General features: G+C 37.0%; 1 protein-coding gene across 1 annotated transcript in view; it reads left to right on the top strand.

Annotated features, from left to right (window-relative positions):
• Positions 1 to 20,598, top strand: part of ush2a.L (Usher syndrome 2A (autosomal recessive, mild) L homeolog) — a 442,265-nt gene that overhangs the window by 212,845 nt on the left and 208,822 nt on the right. Inside the window, exons 37-38 of the mRNA XM_041562401.1 lie at positions 3,134 to 3,301; positions 20,316 to 20,487. Coding sequence (XP_041418335.1) covers positions 3,134 to 3,301; positions 20,316 to 20,487 — 340 coding nt within the window. The remainder of the gene's footprint in view (positions 1 to 3,133; positions 3,302 to 20,315; positions 20,488 to 20,598) is intronic.

Below are 20,598 nucleotides of genomic sequence, written 5' to 3'. Positions count from 1 at the left end.
TCACGTAAAATACATTTTGATGCCCATTGACTTCAATGAGTTTTGTGAATGTTTTAGCCATTTTGCGAAGTTTCCAGCAAAGCAAAATGGGACATATTCGTTCATCACTACTTCATATGATTTGGATCTGGTGGATCTGCTGCAAAGGGTTATTCTACCTCTAATACATTTCCCTCTGAAAACATAGGACTATGACCCACAATGAAAAATACCTTAAGATCTTTAGTTTCAGGTTTCAACTTTAGTATCATTATTGTTCAGTTTTATTCTAGTCCCCTATGACTTTTTGTAGGACACTGAGTTCTCAGTATTACCCCTATCTAGGTATTAGAGACTTGCTCTCTTTACTAATAAGTAAAACTACCACTTTCTAATTGTTCATTTGTGACTTCTACTACTATTTGAGCTTGGATACAAGCAGGGTTCTAAAGAAAGGAACTGCCTTTGCCTGATGTCTGGCTGTTTCCAAGAGGATACTACTTCCCAGCAGGACCCAAAAGGCAATGGTACCCTCCCTTTTCATTCAATATCTACTAAAGTACTCACAGATTGATGACTTTCTTGTACACTGAGGTCAAGGTCATGCAATAAGGATGTTACACAAAAATAAATTGTTGAAATCTTGAATTGTTTTCCTGTGGTCCACAGATATCAGACCTAAATTCCATATCACCACCCAACTCAGCCCTTTTGTTCATAAATCTTACTCATTTCTAGTTTTCCTTGTAAAAATAGGGTGATGTACCCCACCTTTACAAAGCAATGGCATGCAGTCACCCTAAAGGGCACCATGGTAAAGAAATTGGGATTTCCCTTGATCTCCCTGGTTTAGTAAACTGAGAGGAGAGATATAGAGAACATATTGCCTGAGATGTCCATTGTATGGTAAACCTTGTGCCCCATCAATGACATTGTTGATTTTATTGCCATTCTTATATTATGTGTATATTTATATATATATATATATATATATATATATATATATATATATATATATATATATATATATATATAGATATATATATATATATATATATGTATGTATATAGATAGGTCGATAGATAGATTAGTTACTTAATTATCTAGACAAATGGAAAGTTCATGCCATGGACATTCAATTTGTCCAAAATTTACCTTTATGCAGTTCACTCCTCCCCATAAATATATCATTATAAAAAAAATATATCATTATAAAAAAAAAAACATTTTCCCCAATCTTCATAGACAAACAGTGGTCTCAGACTTTTGAAGATTGCTCTTCCAAAAGAAGAAGTGATAAATAATGTAGGGTAAACAATGGCAAAAATACAATTGAATGGGGTTAGGGGCTTAAAAAGTTGAAAAAGGACTCATTCTAATAGCAAAAAAGGGAATTTAGTATAGAGAAGGATAACAAGAAATAGGCTAAATATAACAATGACTGACAGAATTGAAAAAAAATGGAAGAAGAGAACAAAAATGATATTAAGAGGGAAGAACAACAAGAGATATGATTTGAAAATAAAAGGGATTAGGGTTTTCACTCGCCAGAAGTGAAACACAGGGCTCATGGTGATAGTGTAAAAGAAAGGAAAAAATTCAGAGGCAACCAAATTTAAAATGGGAATTATAGAGAAAACAAAAAGATTTGGGGGAGAGACTAAAGTAGCAATATGAATGCAAAACACACACATGCTATGCCTAAATGTCTGCTTGTCGGTCAGACCCCCTTCCAAGGCTGTGCCTTCGTTGTTATGACACCTTTATTCAGACTTGATTCATATTACTATTAATTTGATATAGACAAATACAAGAGGTCCTCTGCACTCAACCCATTATCAATATATTAAGGACATTGCAACATTTTGTGCCTTAAGCTACTAAAAATGCCTTACCCTTTAAACAAAACAGGGATTGTTTGCCCATATATTGAAATATATTTAAGATGGCCAACAACGTCAAAGTAATCCCCGGTGTGGCCAGATCTATACTCAACTCACATCTGATTTATTAAGAGTTCTATTGCTTCATTATATATTCATTCTATTGCTTCATTATATATTTTATAAAGAGACTAGGTTTTACCAATAACTTACTTGATGCTTTCAAAGTAAAACTTCCAAACTTGGTTGCCCTTTTATTGACCAGCAGTGGGATCACCTGACTTTAGCTGGAAAGGGTGGGAGCTATAACATGGTGCTGGTCACTGCTCCTTTATAAATTATAACAAACAAGAGAAACATGTGCTCATCACTGATTTTGTAAAAACATTAAGCCAGGATGCAATGAGGTTGTGACCACATAATTTACATAGACAAATAAAAGAGATCCTCTGCACTCAACCCATTATTAATATATTAAGGACAATGAGACATTTTGTGCATACTGCTACTAAAAAATGCCTTACCCTTTAAACAAAACAGGGATTGTTTGTCCATATATTGCAATATATTTAAGCTGGCCAACTACGTCAAAGTCATCCTTGGTATGGCCAGTCCTACGCTCAACTTGCATCTGATTCATTAAGAATTTTATTGCTTCATTATACATTTTATAAAGAGTATATAGTTTTACCCACAACTTACTCGCTGCTTTCAAAGTAAAACTCCCAAACTTGGTTCTCCTTTTATTAGCGACCAGTGGGATCACCTGACTTTAGCTGTAATAATGGGTTGAGTGCAGAGTACTCTTGTATTTGTCCATATGTAGTTTGTGGTCACAGCCTCATTGCACCCCCGCCTAATGGTTTTAAAAATGAGTGGTGAGCACAACTTTCTCTTGTTTGTTACTATTAATTTGATGTCATGATGATCAGAGCTTTTCTGCATGAACTAAATATGTAATCATTATTTTTTTAAAATGAGTTTTCCATTTTGCTGTGGATCCATAATATGGACATGCTTTATGATGAAGTGCTTTAAACAAGATAAGGTTACGTGCAACACATAAAAAGCCCAGGCTATTACAGGTATGCATAAGGCAGAATAAAGAAAGTGCAGAATCAGACAAAATTTGCTAAAGGCCATAAAATGACACATTAGGCTTAATATTTGGAAATATTGCCAGAAATCATAAACCTTGAATCATGCAGATCAAGTGTATTAAAGCAAATGTGGATTTTTTACATGTAAATCTAAAGCAGAATATTTTACAGGTTGATGCCAACACTCAGGAGTCGGAACCAGAGGGAAACGTTCTGCTACATGTGATTATCGATGGGCCACGAGGGGTTCAGTTAAAGTGGCAGGGCCCTGGAAAACCCAATGGACAAATAACATACGCTGTCATTTTCTATGGAACGTTTTTTAAAAATGAAGGTAACGTGACTGAACAGATAATTATGGTACCCCAGCTGGAACTGAAGCTTGTAGCATCAGCCTAGAAGCTGAGCTGAGCAAGGGATGCTGCCAGTTGGAGTTTGTCTAAATATAATTTTGTGTTTAATACTTTTGATCATGTTAATTTTGATGTTTGCACATATCTTTGGAATTAAGACTTCATATACAGCATCCAATCAACTTCCAATAAGATCTCCTGGAATTTGGACACATAACATTAGTATTATGCATATTGGCAAGGCCTGACCCATAGGGGTATATTTATCAAAGAGTGAAGTTGGAGATCGCCACAGTCCTCTAGAGTGAAATTCCGCCACTCTCTATTAATTTCTATGGGATTTTTTAAAGAGTATTTATTAGAGAAGAAATTTGCATGAAATTTGAGAAACTTCTATAAAAATTCACTAAATTTCACAGGCGTCAAAATTGATGCCGGCGTCAATTTTATGCGCATTAAAGTCAATGGGCTTGATAATTTGTCACCAGCATAGGAATTTTTACTGGAATTTATTCGCAGGCGGCGAAACGTGGAAATCCGCCACGAATTCGCGCCTGGCAAATAAATCCGCCCATCACTAGTATTTATCAATGGGTGAAAGTGAAAGTTCATTCTTTGATCAATACGTCTTTCAAAATCCCATAGAAATGACTGGAGAGTGGCAGAATTTTACTCTAGAGGACTGTGGTGATCTTTAACTTCACTCTTTGATAAATATACCCCGAAGTAAAAAAACAGTCGAGGCTTAGTGCATCTGCCCCTAATTGTGTGACTGTATAACGCCCCCCCACTTATATTTTTACAAAACGAATGTTGCTCCAACTCCATAATTTTTGGATTAAATTAATCTTTCGCAAACATTTGTTTGGAATCAAAACTCTAACTTGCATATTCAAACTTTAATTGCTGGAACCCAGCTGAACCCCAAACAGAGTCGTTAGCCAACATATATTGCCCTATGACCTGGTGCACCTAACTTCTTATGTACTAATCCAAAATATCTTTGTGTAAAGGTGCTGATTATCATAAGGGGGTACTATCACTCTGCCCTTACAAACTGTGGAGAAGATACAGAAAGGTATCTTTTTTTAAAAAGTTCTTCTCTTTAAATTTTGTAAAATACCAGTTCAAATTAAATAAATCTGTTAACAACCCATTGTTGCTTTTAGAGCTTTAAAGTAGGAGTTCTACATAATGAATTGGGTCCCTTCGAATTTGCCATTTACAAATCTCTACAAAATGTTTACCAAAATAGAATCCCAGATTCAATGCACACCTAGCCAGGACAAAGCCTGGTTCTTTCTATTCATCTCATATACCCCTCAATTACATTAAACTTATAGAGCTATGCAAATTGTGATTATTCATGTGAACAATCACTCTAAAGAGAAAAGCAAACCCAGAGATTGTGCACCTCTGTAACTGTGTCTACAGTTCTAAACCCCTGGCATCGTTTGCCAAAAGGAATCCATAGTTTTTGCATTTGGCCAAGTACCAGATTCTGCACAAAGGTTTGCCCAAAATATATTGCTGACATGACTTGTTGCCACCTAATTATCTATGTAGCACTACCTTCATATCAGATTTGTAGATCTTTGCAAGTTGTTATTGTTGCACTAGCACTCGCCCATGTTGGATAGAGTGGCATAAGATATGTTCATATGCTATATATAAATATAAATCACAGAGGGCTACTCCTGTAATGTCATACTTACTGGATCTATGTTTCTACTGCAGCTAGAAAAAAAATGTGACATTATATACAGGAATCCCAAAAGAATCCTACAAAAAGCTGTGTTTTGTGTATCGTTTTGGGAAACATATGTGCCGCTTCCTTTAATATATGATAGACAGTCTCTGCTGACCTCTTTCAAAGCCTGACATCTTCTCCTCTTTATGCAATGAAGCCCTGTGTATTCTGCCGTGAAGCACTTGTAAGATTATGTGGTGTAAGTATCGATTAAAAATAAGAGAAGAGAGAAGCAACATTTCTGCTGGAGTTGTGACAAGACAAGCCTATCTGCTCAGACAGGATGGTGAATAATGTAAAAATCATATCTCCCGGGCTTAATTCGGCAATGTCTTCTGCAGAGTAAAATTCTGCTTTCCCTCGGCAACATGTCATCGCCCATTGTCTTCCTGTCTTTCAAGCCATCAAAATGGCATTAAATGTAGCAAAGCAAGTCAGGGAGAGAACTTTCAGAAGTCAGAACCCATTTGCAGAGCAGCCCTTGTAGAAAATATATTCCGTTCTCGGCAGAATTTTCCTTTCATTTCTTTCCACTGAGAAGTTTACTGATTTCTCCCAGTGGAATCTGCTGGAATTTATCGGTTCATGGTTGGCAGTCACAGATTAAGGTAAATGTCGATCCGTAATGACCCTCTCCATGTTAGTATTGCAGTAAAGCTGGGCTTTTATGTCAAAGATATCGAAGAGGGAGCTATAACACATGACAGGGGTGATCAAGGGACTACAGACCAAGGCAAGCATTATTAAATATTGACTACTTCTGTGATTTATGTAGAGCTGGAAGAAAAAAGTGACTTTTTAACCATTATATATTCTTCAGCAAGGAAAATCAGCCATTTATCTCCTGATGGTAATAAAGGCGAAAATTCCTGCATATTTTAGTGGTGGGAAAGCGGGTCTTAAAAACGAGATGGATTCTTTCATGTTAACAATGTACTTTGCTAATTGACGCAGCAGGTAAATGCAGTGTAATTACAAGGTTTGACAGGGAGAGGGGGGAAAGGCTCATTCCCAGCAAATGACGTTTATTTGATCAGCTTTTGTCATGCTCTAAGGTTGAATAACCAAAGGGCATTAATATAAATATATATATATACATATATATATATATATATATATATATATATATGTATATTTGTGGCCTATAATTGACAAAACTGCCTATGTGCAAAATAAACTTAACACAATAAGGATGTAGAGAATCATCACATGATGCCAATTTACAGTGGATATTCTTTTTTTCACCATATGCTGAGATGGTTTAATGATAAAGTAAAAGGGGTTCTCCAGCTGGATGCAAGGGACAGGGACAATCTGGAGCATATTGCTTAAGTTACCGCCTGCTTTTATTTCTTTGCCTAAACATAAGCACGGATAAGTAGCACTAGATAGGTGCTTCATTTATAGGAGCAGATTTACTAAAGGGTGAAGTGGCCGTTGCTGGTGAAAATTAGCCAAAATTCTCATCCGCAGAGACATCGACCATTTACTAACAGGCGTAGACGACAAGAGACCGTCACTATGGCAGTTTTGTACTATATATTTTGGGGCAAAGTGACTAACGCTGGCGAAAGTTAGCCAGTGTGATGACATTTCGGTCAATTTACTAATGGTCGCTGGCGTAACTCCGCTAGCGAAGGAGATAGACTCTGGCTACTTCGCACTCTTACACCAGATGAAGTTTCCGTCTGGCGAAAGAGCGTTACTTTGCAAATTCACTAAGATGCAGATTTTACTGAACGTTTCCTCTTGCGCCAGACTTGCCTTCGCAACCTCAGACCAGGCGAAGTGCAATAGAGTACAGAGAAGTTCCCAAAAAAATAGTTCAAATTTTTTTTAGTCCCTTCATTTTTCAGGGTGATAGGCTGCAAAAGATCTTACTTTTTTTGTGGGGAACCCGGCTTCCCCCCTACATTTCCTAACATATGGCACATAAACTATACAGTGGGCTCATGTGTAGGGCAATATAATAACTTTATTTTATTTTATTTAGCTTCCCTGGGCTTGTGTAGTGTAATGTATTTGCTGCAACATATACGTCTGCAAATGCAAATTATGGAGCTTCCCCATAAGCTAACATTGAGTTCGGTAGCTTTTAGATGGCGAACTAGGGGTTCGAATTTTTTTCTTAAAGAGACAGTACTTCGACTATCGAATGGTCGAATAGTCGAACGATTTTTAGTTCGAATAGTTCGATTCAAAGTCGTAGTCGAAGGTCGTAGTAGCCCATTCGATGGTCGAAGTAGCCCAAAAAACACTTTGAAATTCGAAGTTTTTTTACTTAGAATCCTTCACTCGAAGTTAATGAATCGGCCCCTTAGTGTTGTCCTGGCGAATCTATGCCTGGGGAAGTGTTGCGTTGTGAGGGAAGCCGTAGCTGACGAATTTTCGGAGGTTAGTAAATTTGCACTATAGAGAGAGGAGGAGAAATGGGGAAGTGTTATAAGGAATACTCTGCAGTTAGAATGGCTACTTGGATTATGGCACTAGAGAGGGGCCCACTATATATATAGAGAGAGAAAAGGTGGAGTATTATAGAATGTACTCTGTGTTTAGAGTGGGGATTTGAGTTGGTGGAACTTGAGAATGGCACAACATATAAAGAGAGTAGTGATGGGCGAATTTGCGCCGTTTCGGCGCCCGTTTTTTGACGCCGGCGTCCGCTTTTTCGAAAAAAAATTTGACACCGGCAAATTTTTCCCGCGAATTTTCGCGGGCGTTTGGCGAATTTATTCGCCTGCCGCGAATCGCGCAAATTCGCCGCAAATTCGCCGCAAATTCGCGCCTGGCGAATAAATTCGCCCATCACTAAAAGAGAGACATATGTTATATAACATATTGTACTTATGTTATAAGACATACTCTGCAGTTAGCTAGAGCCAGGATTTGGATTGATAGCTCTAGAGAGGTCTCCAATATATATACATAGAGAGAGAGAGAGAGAGAGAGAGAGAGAGAGAGAGAGAGAGCAGGGGAAGTGTTGGCGATTGCATTCTGTGTTTAGAGAAGATACACTGTGTTTAGAGCAGAGATTATGTTTGGAGAAACTAAAGATCGTTCCAGTATTTATTGTAGGGATTACATGTAGTTGGATGTTGGTCTTCTGGGGCAGACTGGGCTCACTCTTGCTCAGATACCCACAAAATTGCTTGGGAGCAATAGTTAAAGATGTTAATAGGATAGTGAAGATCATGATACCTACTGTACAAACCTCCCTCTATCAACTGTGATAGAGGCGCCTATACTAATACTTACTGAGGGACTGGGCCAGTGTGTATGTATATATGTATGTATGTATGTATAATACACAAAAGCCATGAATATCCTGTAAATTATATCCTTATAAACGATGAGTTCTGATGTCATCAGTTATAAACGGTGAGTTCTGATGTAATTTCTGTCACATGACTCACCGAAACTTGTGTATTATAATAAATAAAGTACCCCCAGTTGTAAAATATGAGGATATTAGAAGTTACCTCGGAGTTTCATGACCTGTATAAAAACACTCGGCCTTCGGCCTCGTGTTTTTATATGGTCATGAAACTCCTCTGTAATTTATAATATCCTTATATTTTACAAAAGGGGGTACTTTATTCACTATATATTTTTATTTGTATAGCGCTCCTTGAGGGCAAAGCACTGTACAGCAAAACAATAAATTAGTAGTAACAAATAAGGGGTCATTGAAATCAGGGCCGGATTTACAGAGCCGGCGCCCCTAGGCCCACTGCCGTTCGTCACCCGTGCCCCCCTTTATTCATGCAAATTTTCATAATCGGGACCTGAGCAATGTGGATTGAGCACGGGAAATTTACAAAATGATTGTATCTCCAGCTATCCCCAGTGTTTTTGAACCAATGTGGGTGTGGTTGGGCAGCATGCCGCCCCCCTAAAATCCTGCCGCCCTAGGCCCGGACCTAGGTGGCCTTTCCACAAATCCGGGCCTGATTGAAATAAAAAGTAACAATAAGTGCATTATTAGAAATACAATTCACATAAATATAAGATATAATATAACATATAATTACAATACAGATTAAGTGCTCAGTGTCAAGGAAACAAAAGGCTAGAGGTCCCTACCCCATAGGGCTTACAGTGAGAATTTGCAATTCAGGAAGGTTTTTTCTCTAGATTTGCAAAAAAAATTAAAGAATCTATCAATGTATTTTTTTTGTCCTTCTCTGGATCATTGTAAATGACTATGCTAAAATATGTACACATTGCAGTACATATTGAAGATATTGGGACTGAACTATAAGAGAACTTTCTAGATAATGTTTAGGTGATGATCACATTGTTTTTCAACACACCATATAGAAAGTGCCTGTGCCTGTGCTTTCTCACCCCAAATGAGAAACTGAAGCACGAGGGACAACATTTAGATTGTTAAGACTTGTACTTTACTCCTGGTATAGACAGAACTTGTTGGTTATATTCAGCCCTGGACAAAGTAGAGGAATCACTGGACAACCACCCTGTGAAATCATATGCTGGAAGGTGTGCCTGAGTATTCCCTCCTGACCTGGATCTAATTTGTGCAACACAAAAGTGGTCGAGTTTTGCACAAGTAACTTTGCACCAGGCCAACTTGTGTCTACTAGTGCACTCAGAATTTTAAGGTGATGTGGTAGGGACTGGGGTAAATGCATAGTGGGAAAACACATAGCAGAGCATGCCAATAGTTTTTGTATTTTGCACTTTATCTGAATAGTAAATGAGGAACATGCTGGTAGTTGGGATGAGAAAAAACTCCTGTAGTAATGGATAGAAAAAAAATGTTGCGCACTTTAAAATATGTTGCATAATTTGAAATATTTTTGCATGAAAAAACATCCTGCATTTGAATATTTTTTTGCAGTTTCACATATTTTTGGAGAAGGCAATTTTTGGGTCAGAGTGGCCCATACTGTAACTTCTGATAGTTCATTAAGTTCATCTGCATTTGTCACAACTGTAGACCAAAAACTGAATTAGAGTGTACTACAATCACTCTGCGTTTCTAAGATGTTCTTCTAAGTTCTTATAGGGATTACATGCTACAACTCATATGTTACTGCCCCTTGGTATTCATTTGCTTCAGACCTTCATGTTATGTCCAATCATGTCCTTTCACTACTTGAAATGGTTTTATAACACAATAGGGTGCCTGCAGGAAGGTCAGATGGCCAGAAAGGCAGATAGATATTGGCAGCTTAGGAGAAAAACATGGCGGTTCTCACCACTAGTAATGGGCGAATAAATTCACCTGGCATGAATTTGCTGCAAATTTCCACGTTTCGCCGCCGGCGAATAAATGAGCCAATCTCCTGCGAAATTTCACCAGTGTCAACATTTTTTGGACTGCGTCCGAAAAGTGGCTTGTGTCAAAATTAGCATGCACCAAAACGATTCGGACGCCCCTTTGACTTTAATGCCAGCGTCAGCTTGGACGCGGGCGTCAATTTCCGATTTTCAAAATTTTTCGGGAAAATGTTAGATTTTCATAATTTTTTCATGAAAATGTCTGATCTTCGTAATTTTTTCGCCAAAATGCCAGAATTTTATGATTTTTTCGTGAAACTTTCTGATTTCACAATCTCCCCGAAATTTTTCACAGTTTCGTGAATTTTGTGAATTTTCCAGGAAATACACAATTTTTTCGGTGAAGCGAAACGGGAGAAATTCACCCATCACTACTCACCACTCCCTGGACTTGAAAACAACACTCTTGCCTCTTAAAGCACTGGAAACATTAAGGGTGATTTTCAAAAATAGCTACAAGTGCAAATTGTCCTCACATTGACAGCATTCATTAAAGGACCTGCACCCAAAGACACTTCTTGCACCAAGTACATGAAGTTCCATCGTGTCCATCCTTCTGGTGAGTGAGGTTATTGACCAGTGGCGTAACTAGATGTGAGTAGGCCCCACAGCAAATTATATGTAGGCTCCCCAAAACCTTGGTAAATTGACCCATTCTTCTTCTGTTATACAGAATGCTCGGGACCTGAAGGTTTCCAGATAACGGATATTTCCGTAATTTGGATCTTCATACCTTAAGTCTACTAGAAAATCATGTAAACATTAAATAAACCCAATAGGCTCGTTTTGCCTCCAATAAGGATTAATTATATCTTAGTTGGGATCAAGTACAAGCTACTGTTTCATTATTACAGGGAAAAAGGAAATCATTTTTACAAATTTGGATTATTTGGATAAAATGGAGTCTATGGGAGACAAACTTTCCATAATTCAGAGCTTTCTGGATAACGGGTTTCTGGATAATGGATCCCATACCTGTAGTTATAGAATACTAAGCACGTTTTCTAGGTGTCCTACTTTGACATGAACCTTACTCTTATCCGCAGCTCTATATATCTGATCTCTGTAGCGGCAAGAGTTAAACAGTTCAGTTTGATTACCACTCACCAAATGATTTATTTTGCTCCCATAAATCAGTTTTAAGCCACATTTTATTATTCTCTCTGGTCAGCCCCTCCAATTGGAATCAATAAGAGTGCAAGTGACACAATCAATCTAGATATTTGATTATGGATTTCAGCCTTTAACTCAGCACAAGCCGCCGTTTGGTCCATCTTTCTCAAGTGTTCCCTAGAGAGAGAAAAAACCTCTGTTGGCAACTATAAATTATGAGCAGCAATTCAGGAGGCAGATAATCTTCATTTACATGCCGCCGATTTTCCGTTAAACAAAGTTATACAAAGACAGGTCACCATCGAATTTTTCTGGAACCCTTGGAAGTGTGATAGATTGCCTTATAGTTTTAATACATCTTTAATTGCTTTAAGAGAAAGCAGCTCTTCAGGTCTTGTGGAACTATAACTATGTGAAGCAGTGAAATATTTAAGTAGGTTAAGTTGTCTCTCCCAGGTCTATTATATACTGGATGACTAATTACAACAGTGTGGGCAGGACATTGATGGGAGATTCGTGGACCCTGGTGCATATTTTGGGCCTTAGGTTCCTCTGATTTGTATTACCATGCCCATTATTGTGGCCACACCCCCTAATTACCATGTTCATTTTACAACATTTGGCAGGTTATGAAAGTCTGAACATATTTCGGTGGCTTATTTCAGTTATTACAGTTTTGCTAATAAAGGTGAATTGCCCTTTAAGATAGTCTAACTTCTCCCAAGGGACCTGTTATCTTATATTGTTACAATTACTTATTTGCTTACCTCAAAATTGTTACAAACATATCTTATCTGCAGCTGTGGCTGTTCTGGGCTCTCTGCCAAAAGCCAATTAAGTTACAAATATTGTTTCTTTTTCTGGCTCTTCAGTGCAGAGAAAATCGGGACTTTCCAGTAAAAAAAAGAGGGACTGTGGGTTGAGCTGTCAAAAGAGGGACTGTCCCCCTCTTGACAGTGACAGTTGGGAGGAATGCTACCCCTAGGGGCATATTTATCAAGCGTCAAATTTCGAATTGAAAAAACTTCAAAATTCGAATTCAAAAAGACCAACCGAAATGAAGTCGAAGTTTTTTTTTTTTGGCCGAATAGGCCTGTTTTCGAATCTAAGGAATACCGCATTCGATCGAATTAGATTTGAAGTTTTTCCCAAAAAAACTTAGATTTTTCAAAGTCCACCAATTGACTCTAAATAGGTTCTAAGAGGTCCCCCATGGGCTAAAACAGCAATTCACCAGGTTTTAGATGGCGAATGGTCGAAGTCGAATTTTTAAAGAGACAGTACATGATCAATTTCGATATTTGAATTTTTGAATTTTTGTCGAAGTACACCAAAAATAGCTCAAAATTCTAATTTTTTTTCATTCGAAAATTTTCATTCGAAAATTCACCTTGATAAATCTGCCCCTTAATGTGCTTTTCTGCATACTTGTAAATCCCCCTACAGACACACAGCTCAGGTTCATTGCTGAACACTGCTGCAAGTGCAGTAAATTTAACACAATTGCACAGTTGCTTCTTATGCTGATTCTTACTTATGGGGCCTATTTACTAACATTTAAATCTAAATTTTTGGTATTGTATTACACTGCGTAAGACACTTAAAAGAAATGAATTCTACCATTTAAAATGGTATTCTTGAACCAATTAATGTTTTTTTTTTTTTTTGCTGGAATATTAGTGTATAGATATCACAGGTCATTGTGCCGGGTCATATGCTTTCAGAATGAGCCAACACTGCACAATGGAACTGCTTTCAGATAAGTTATTGTTTCTCCTATTCAATGTAACTGAAGGAGTCGCGACTTGGACTTGGATTTTTATTATTGAGTGCTATTCTCGTATCTACCACTAGGGCATGGGAGCATTTTTAGCAATGCAGGTGTCAGGGAGCCATTTGGTTACCTTTTCATTGTTCTGTTTTTTGGGGGGAAGGGTTAATATCACATCAAATTGCAGCACAGCAGTAAAGAGTGACTGAAGTTTATCAGAGCCCAAGTCAAATCACCGGGAGCACCTGGGAAACTGACATGTCTAGCCCCATGTCAGATTTCAAAATGAAATATAAACAAATTTGTTTGGTCTTTTAAAAAACGGATTTTGAAGCACTAGAAGCACTATTAACAGATACATTTTGTAAAAAAAAAAATATATATTTTTACCAAATCCCTTTTAAACATTAATTGCATTGCTTAATGATTTTTTATGTTTTTAATCATTTTACATTTTAATAATTTGATGTTTGAAAAAAACATGAAGGATATAATAGCTTCAACATTGAAAAAAGATTTCCTACTGATTTCTATAGAGGCTCACCAGGCGAGCCAATGTTTTCTCAATTGATTGGAAAAAAAACTCAATCTCAAATTTGAATTAATTTTCCTCAAAGTATTAAGGAACCCTGCCCACCACAAGTAAAATCTGCTCTGAAAACAGTGATATAAGGTTTTATATGAGTTGAACGTATAGTAGGGATGGGCGAATTTTTTCGCCTTGTTTCGTTGCAGAAATGATGCCCATATGGCGTTGTGCGTCAAGAAAAAAAGCCGCGCGTCAACATTTTTTTTGCCACCATAAACTATAATGGGTGTCCGCGACATTTCACCGGCGGCGAAATTTTGCCGAAATTAAACGGGTCAAATTTGCCCATCCCTAATAGTATATGTTACAATTGCATTTTACATTATAGTTCATAATTAGTGATGGGCGAATTTGCTAAGTTTCACCAAAAAATTTGCAAATTTCGTGCGAATTTCCCGAAAGGGCGGAAAATTCGCGAAATGGTCCATTATTTTTGCCCCCGGCATTCGTTTTTTTGGTGAAAATGCTTCGGCATCCAAAAAACGGATGCAAGCGTCCATTTTTTTGATGCCGGCGAATTTTCGCCGGCCGCTTCGCGAATTTATTCGCATAAGGCGAATTGTGCAAATTCACGCCTGGCGAATAAATTCGCCCATCACTATTCATAATCCATGTTTATCAATATTATTAAATGTAGTCCAAATAACTCATTGCTCTGTAGTATAAACGAAAGATGACACTTTTAATAAAGACAATTATGATAGTTATAATTTGGAAAGTAAGAGTGTGACAATCATGCAGTCTCTATCAAGTCAAGAACACTCGAAGAGCACTTCAGTTAAACATTGTTTTGTTTCCTTACACAGACTATCGAAAGCACAGGGAACTGACAAAAGGCTGATTTAGAGAATAATGTGCATGGAATCCACTGATTAGAACATTGTTACAAAAACAGGTTGTAGTTAGATAGAATTTTAATTATGTCTGAGAGCCCCTAACATTATTACTTTACAGATAAACTAAGTCTATGTCTATAGTAAATTGAATTCTAACCATGGAAAAGAAAACTTGCCTCTTGAATACACATTTAGATTAGAAAAGCTTGAGTAGTATTTATGCTCAGAACAGACATTTAGTTGTATTATTTTATTATCTATTATTTTACCTCAACAAGCCCATTTGTTTATAATAAATGATTTGGCAACTGCACATCGCTTTTGACTTTTGCCATATTTATTCTTCTGCTTGAGACAAACAGTATATGGGGATTAGGCCAATCCCGCACAGGGGCTGATCTCGGATAGAGGAGAAGCACAGGCCAACAACCAGTCCCAAATCTGGCATTCACTTTTTTCAGGCTGATGCAATGGTCCTGGGTCCAGGCACATGCAAATAAAGAAGAAAGTTAAAGGGATACTGTCATGGGAAAAACATTTTGTTTCAAAATGAATCAGTTAATAGCGCTGCTCCAGCAGAATTCTGCACTGAAATCCATTTCTCAAAAGAGCAAACAGATTTTTTTTAATTCAATTTTGAAATCTCACATGGGGCTAGACATATTGTCAACTTCCCAGCTGCCCCAAGTCATGTGACTTGTGCTCTGATAAACTTCAATCACTCTTTATGGCTGTACCGCAAATTGGAGTGATATCACCCCCCTCCCTTTCCCCCCCCCCAGCAGCCAAACAAAAGAACAATAGGAAGGTAACCAGATAGCAGCTCCCTAACACAAGATAACAGCTGCCTGGTAGATCTAAGAACAACACTCAATAGTAAAAACCCATGTCCCACTGAGACACATTCAGTTACATTGAGAACGAAAAACAGCAGCCTGCCCGAAAGCATTTCTCTCCTAAAGTGCAGGCACAAGTCACATGACAGGGACAGCTGGGAAATTGACAATACTAATCTCCAAATGCAAAAATCATGATATTTTTTTGATTATAAAATCAGACTTTAAAAAAAATCACGAATTTTTCCAAATTTATTAAACTCAGAGGATGGAAAAGTCTAAATCTGAAAATCCGGTATCTCAGACCTGTCGCGTTTGCATATAAGTCAATGGGAGAAGTCCCAATGATTTTTTGATGTGCGCTGGGTTTCGTGCACTACCCCAAAGTTTTCAGAAATTCTGAAAAAAACGTGAAATTCGTGAAAATCGGATGAAAAATTCCGGAAAAAACGTGAAAATCAGATTTTTACCCGCAAAGCAAATTTTTGGGAAAATGTAATAATAAATAAGCGTAAAAAAACCTGAGTGGATTTGATTGGCGTTTGTAGAAGAAAATATTGAGATAAATTTGGACATTGATAAAATAAACCTTTGAACTTGAGCTTTGGTGTCTACATGTAAAATGCCCTAATACTAGTGACTACTCATTAACCACTGTTTATAAAACTTTAAACAGTTTCCAGAGAGTAGTTTAGATAGTCATGGGAATAACATCATTGAATAGAAATATCAGTCACTCTGATGATTTCAATGACATTTCAACAACTTTGAACCTATTATCGGCTTGTAGTAAAATACTTATCATCTTTTCTTGTTATATTTCTTCACACCCTATCTTGAATAAATGGATTTTTTCCAAATGTGAGAAGTTGGACAAGTTTTAATAATATTTTGGCCAAAGTGAATACCATAGTTCCTTGAAAAAAAAAAAACCTGCAGACCATTTTTCTAACTGTGACACTTTGTAAATAGGCCATCCGTAGTATGTAGGTTGCTGCTGAGCTTGAACAGGGTTTGTGTTTCCCTTGTTTTGTCTGCATTTCCTAGTTTGTAGTTTTAGGGGCACATTTACTAAGGGTCGAATATCTAAGTAAAATCCTTCGAATTCGAATATCATATTCAAAGGATTTTAGTGCAAATCCTACGATCGAATAAAAATCGTTCGATCGAATAAAAATCGTTCGATCGAACGATTTGAACGATTTTAAGTGATCGATCAAAGGATTTTTCTTCGATGAAAAAAAGCTTAGAAAAGTGATGGGGAAGGTCCCCATAGGCTAGGCTAAGTTTTTTTTAAAGAGACAGTACTTTGACTATCGAATGGTCGAATAGTCGAACGATTTTTACTTTTCGAAGTCGAAGGTCGTAGTAGCCTATTCGATAGTCAAAGTACCCAAAAAAATACTTCGAAATTCGAAGTTTTTTTCATTCGAATCCTTCACTCGAGCTTAGTAAATGAGCCCCTTAATGTCTGGTTTCTTGCACTTGCTACTGTATTCCTGGTCTATTCCTGCTTCTAATTTTCATAATGAATGTAATTGTAAAAGCCTCTCATCCATGAATGTTTAAGATGGAGCTTTAGATATTTGGGAACAAAATATATGATATATTGTATTGTGCATAGTATTTTTCACAGGTGTATCTTAGGGCCTGCAGCTGTGGCAACATTTGGTTTGCTATGGGGAGGCACCCTTCTCACTGCCAGTCACCAGTATTCACATGCACCATCAGTTTTTAATTTCAATCCTAATTCTGCTATAGACCTACATGTGCTTTGAAAACTTTGGGGCACATTTACTATTGTTTGAATATCGAGGGTTAATTAACCCTCGATATTCGACCCTCGAAGTAAAATCCTTCGACTTCGAATATCGAAGTCAAAAGATTTACTGCAAATGCTTCAATCGAACGATCGAATTAAAAATCGATCGATCGATTAAATCCTTCGAATCCAACGATTCGAAGGATTTTAATCCATCGATCGAAACGATTTTCCTTCGATCAAAAAAAGCTTAGAAAGCTTATGGTGAAGGTCCCCATAGGCTAACATTGGTGCTCGGTAGGTTTTAGGTGGCGAAGTAGGTAGTCAAAGTTTTTTTTAAAGAGACAGTACTTCGACTATCAAATGGTCGAATAGTCGAAAGATTTTTAGTACGATTCGAAGTCGTAGTTGAAGGTCGAAGTAGCCAATTCTGTGGTCGAAGTAGCCAAAAAAAACTTTGAAATTCGAAGTATTTTTCATTCTAATCCTTCATTCGAGCCCCTTTGACTTTTGAATTTTTTGATGAATTAGCCATTCAGATTCTCATTTCTCAGTTATGACAACCTCATGCCATTTGGAGACAATATTTATTTCATATTATTATTTACATTTGACCATGTTTCATTCAAAAGCATTTTATTTGGAGAACAATAATCGGTAGAGCAGATACAATGACTCATGGAATCATCCAGTAACATAAATACAGATCTTGACTAATGTTGTCAGTTTCCATATAAATATGTGAAGTGAAGATCATTTCAAATTTTAGTAGTAGTAATTTATGTTTTGTACTGGAATAATTTGGAAAATAATATGATAAATGCAAAAAGATCAAACTACCTGGAATCCTTTTTGATTCTGTATGATCCTATTTCAAACTTCCACTATATTTACAATACAATACTATACATTTAAATTAATTTAAATTATGCCACTTTAACACATTTTATTTGGCAATTTTATATTACCCCAGTTTAATCCTTCTTCATGTTTTTCCCCTGTAATACACTTTTCTACATACTAAAGTCTCCTTCTAGAGGTCTTTCCCAAAGCCATCACACGGAATATATAGACAAGGTGAAGTAGACCAATTTTTCTCATTGTATAATGCCCTTTAAAGGTTTTCAATAAAGAACATTTTAATTACGAAGGGAGTGGAAATATGGTGTGAGCTGTTTTCAATTTCAGGGACCCCAGGAGTTATGCACTGGTGAATTTGAGCTAATAAGGTTAGGAGTCCCTGTGGGATTAATTACAGTCACTGATAGCTTTGCCATTCTTTCACAATGATCTTTGGATTAACCATATTGAAAGAGTTCTCCTCAGTGAAGTCCATTTTGATTTCAGAACGTCTTACATTCCTAACCAACATGCTACAAATGAGGGCTGCTTACATTCTTCTACATTTCAAGAGACGCATTCATCACCGTGATACATTTATGAAGAGGAACAATCATGTATCACATCTTCAAACTAATGAAAATCTAAGGGAACAGGAAAATGTCAACCAAAATAGATTATCCATAAACAAAGTATTTTTTTCTCTCCATGGGATGCATTTTATTATTCCCTTTTAAAAAACAGCAATGTCTTAAACGAAAGCATACAGTTTTTGGAGCATTTTGTTACTCAAAACATAAAAATGACTATGGGGCACAGTTACTTAGCATGAGTGAAAGAATAGAAGAAAAAATATTTCGAATGTTTTTTTTGGCTACTTCGACCATCGAATTGGCTACTTTAACCATCGACTATGACTTCGAACGATTCGAACTAAAATTCACTCGACTATTCGACCATTCGATTGTCGAAGTACTGTCTCTTTAAAAAAAACTTCAAACCCCTACTTCGCCAACTAAAACCTACTGAACATCAATGTTAACCTATAGGGAAGGTCCCCATAGGCTTTCGAACAAATTTCTGATCGAAGGAAAATCGTTCGATCGATGGATTAAAATCCTTCGAAACGTTCGATTCGAAGGATTTAATCGCTCCATAGAAGTATTTGCGGTAAATCCTTCGATATTCAAAGATGAAGGATTTTACTTCGACGGTCGAATATCAAGAGTTAATTACCCTCGATATTCAACCCTATGTAAATGTGCACCTATATGTTAAGCTCTCTAGAATGTACAATTAATGACTATTTAATACCTCAATATTTATCAGCACTTCAATTATTATTATAAACATGTATTTATATAGCGCCAACATATTGTGTAGCACTGTAAAGTAAATGTGATTATACAACTAAATCGCATGAATTATATACATAGAACATAAGGAGTTACATACATCACAATCAATACCGGTACAAAAAGTGAGGAAGGCCCTATGCAGAAAGAGCTTACACTCTATAGGGAAGGGAGTAATACACAAGGTGTGGGAGTGGGCAAGATTGAATTAAGTGGGTGAGAAATGTGATACTGTATGTGGTGTTGCATTTGGTAGTTAAGCTGAGTGAGGGTAGGCTTCTCGAAAGAAGTGCGTTTTAAGAGATTTCTTGAAAGCAGAAAGGTTGGGAGAAAGTCGGACAGACCGTGGGAGAGAGTTCCAGAGGAGGGGTGCAACCCTTGCAAAGTCTTGAATGCGAGCATGTGAGGAGGTAATGAGAGAAGAGTTGAGTAGCAGGTCAGTAGAGGAGCGTAGTAAGCAGTTGGGTGAGTATATTATTTAATGCAAACAATTATGTTATGCACTAATAGTAAATTTAACTACAAAAATGAAGAGATACAACATTATGTTGCTCATTAGATGTCATCCAGTGATGCTGAGGGATACTATATGTATAAAATACTGAGGTCTGTGTTAATGAAACAGTTTTGTACTTTTGATGGCTCTATACTGCCTAAAATTTAGTTTTCAAAGGGTAAAGCAGTTGCCTGAATGGCTTTTATTGGAAACTTTAAGAAAACACTCTTGGGGAGGTCAATCCCTTACCCCCTTTAACCACAATAACCCATTGCAAATAATCAAGTATCTGATTAAACACACACTCAAATCCTTGCTTGTTTTTTCTTTTTTTCAGAAAGTGGTGAGACTTTTGCTGTATTTAATGGTCAAAACATTTTGCACCGCAGTCAAGAAAGCAACAGATGGGTCTTCCTCAGTGGTCTGGTTCCTTATTCTGACTATAGCATTTACATAAATGCTTCCAATAGCAAAGGATTCCTAATAAGTGATCCCATCCTGATAACAATGCCTCCTGCTGGTGAGTATTTTAATGCAATACCACAATTGTACTGTAATTCTGCCAAATAAAGGATGAATACCTTTGTGTTTTGTAGATTTTTCCTGTATATAAAATAAAGTATATGGGCAT

Source organism: Xenopus laevis, chromosome 5L (genome assembly GCF_017654675.1).
Source record: "Xenopus laevis strain J_2021 chromosome 5L, Xenopus_laevis_v10.1, whole genome shotgun sequence".
NCBI lineage: Eukaryota > Metazoa > Chordata > Amphibia > Anura > Pipidae > Xenopus > Xenopus laevis.
This window is presented reverse-complemented; position numbering and strand designations above follow the sequence as displayed.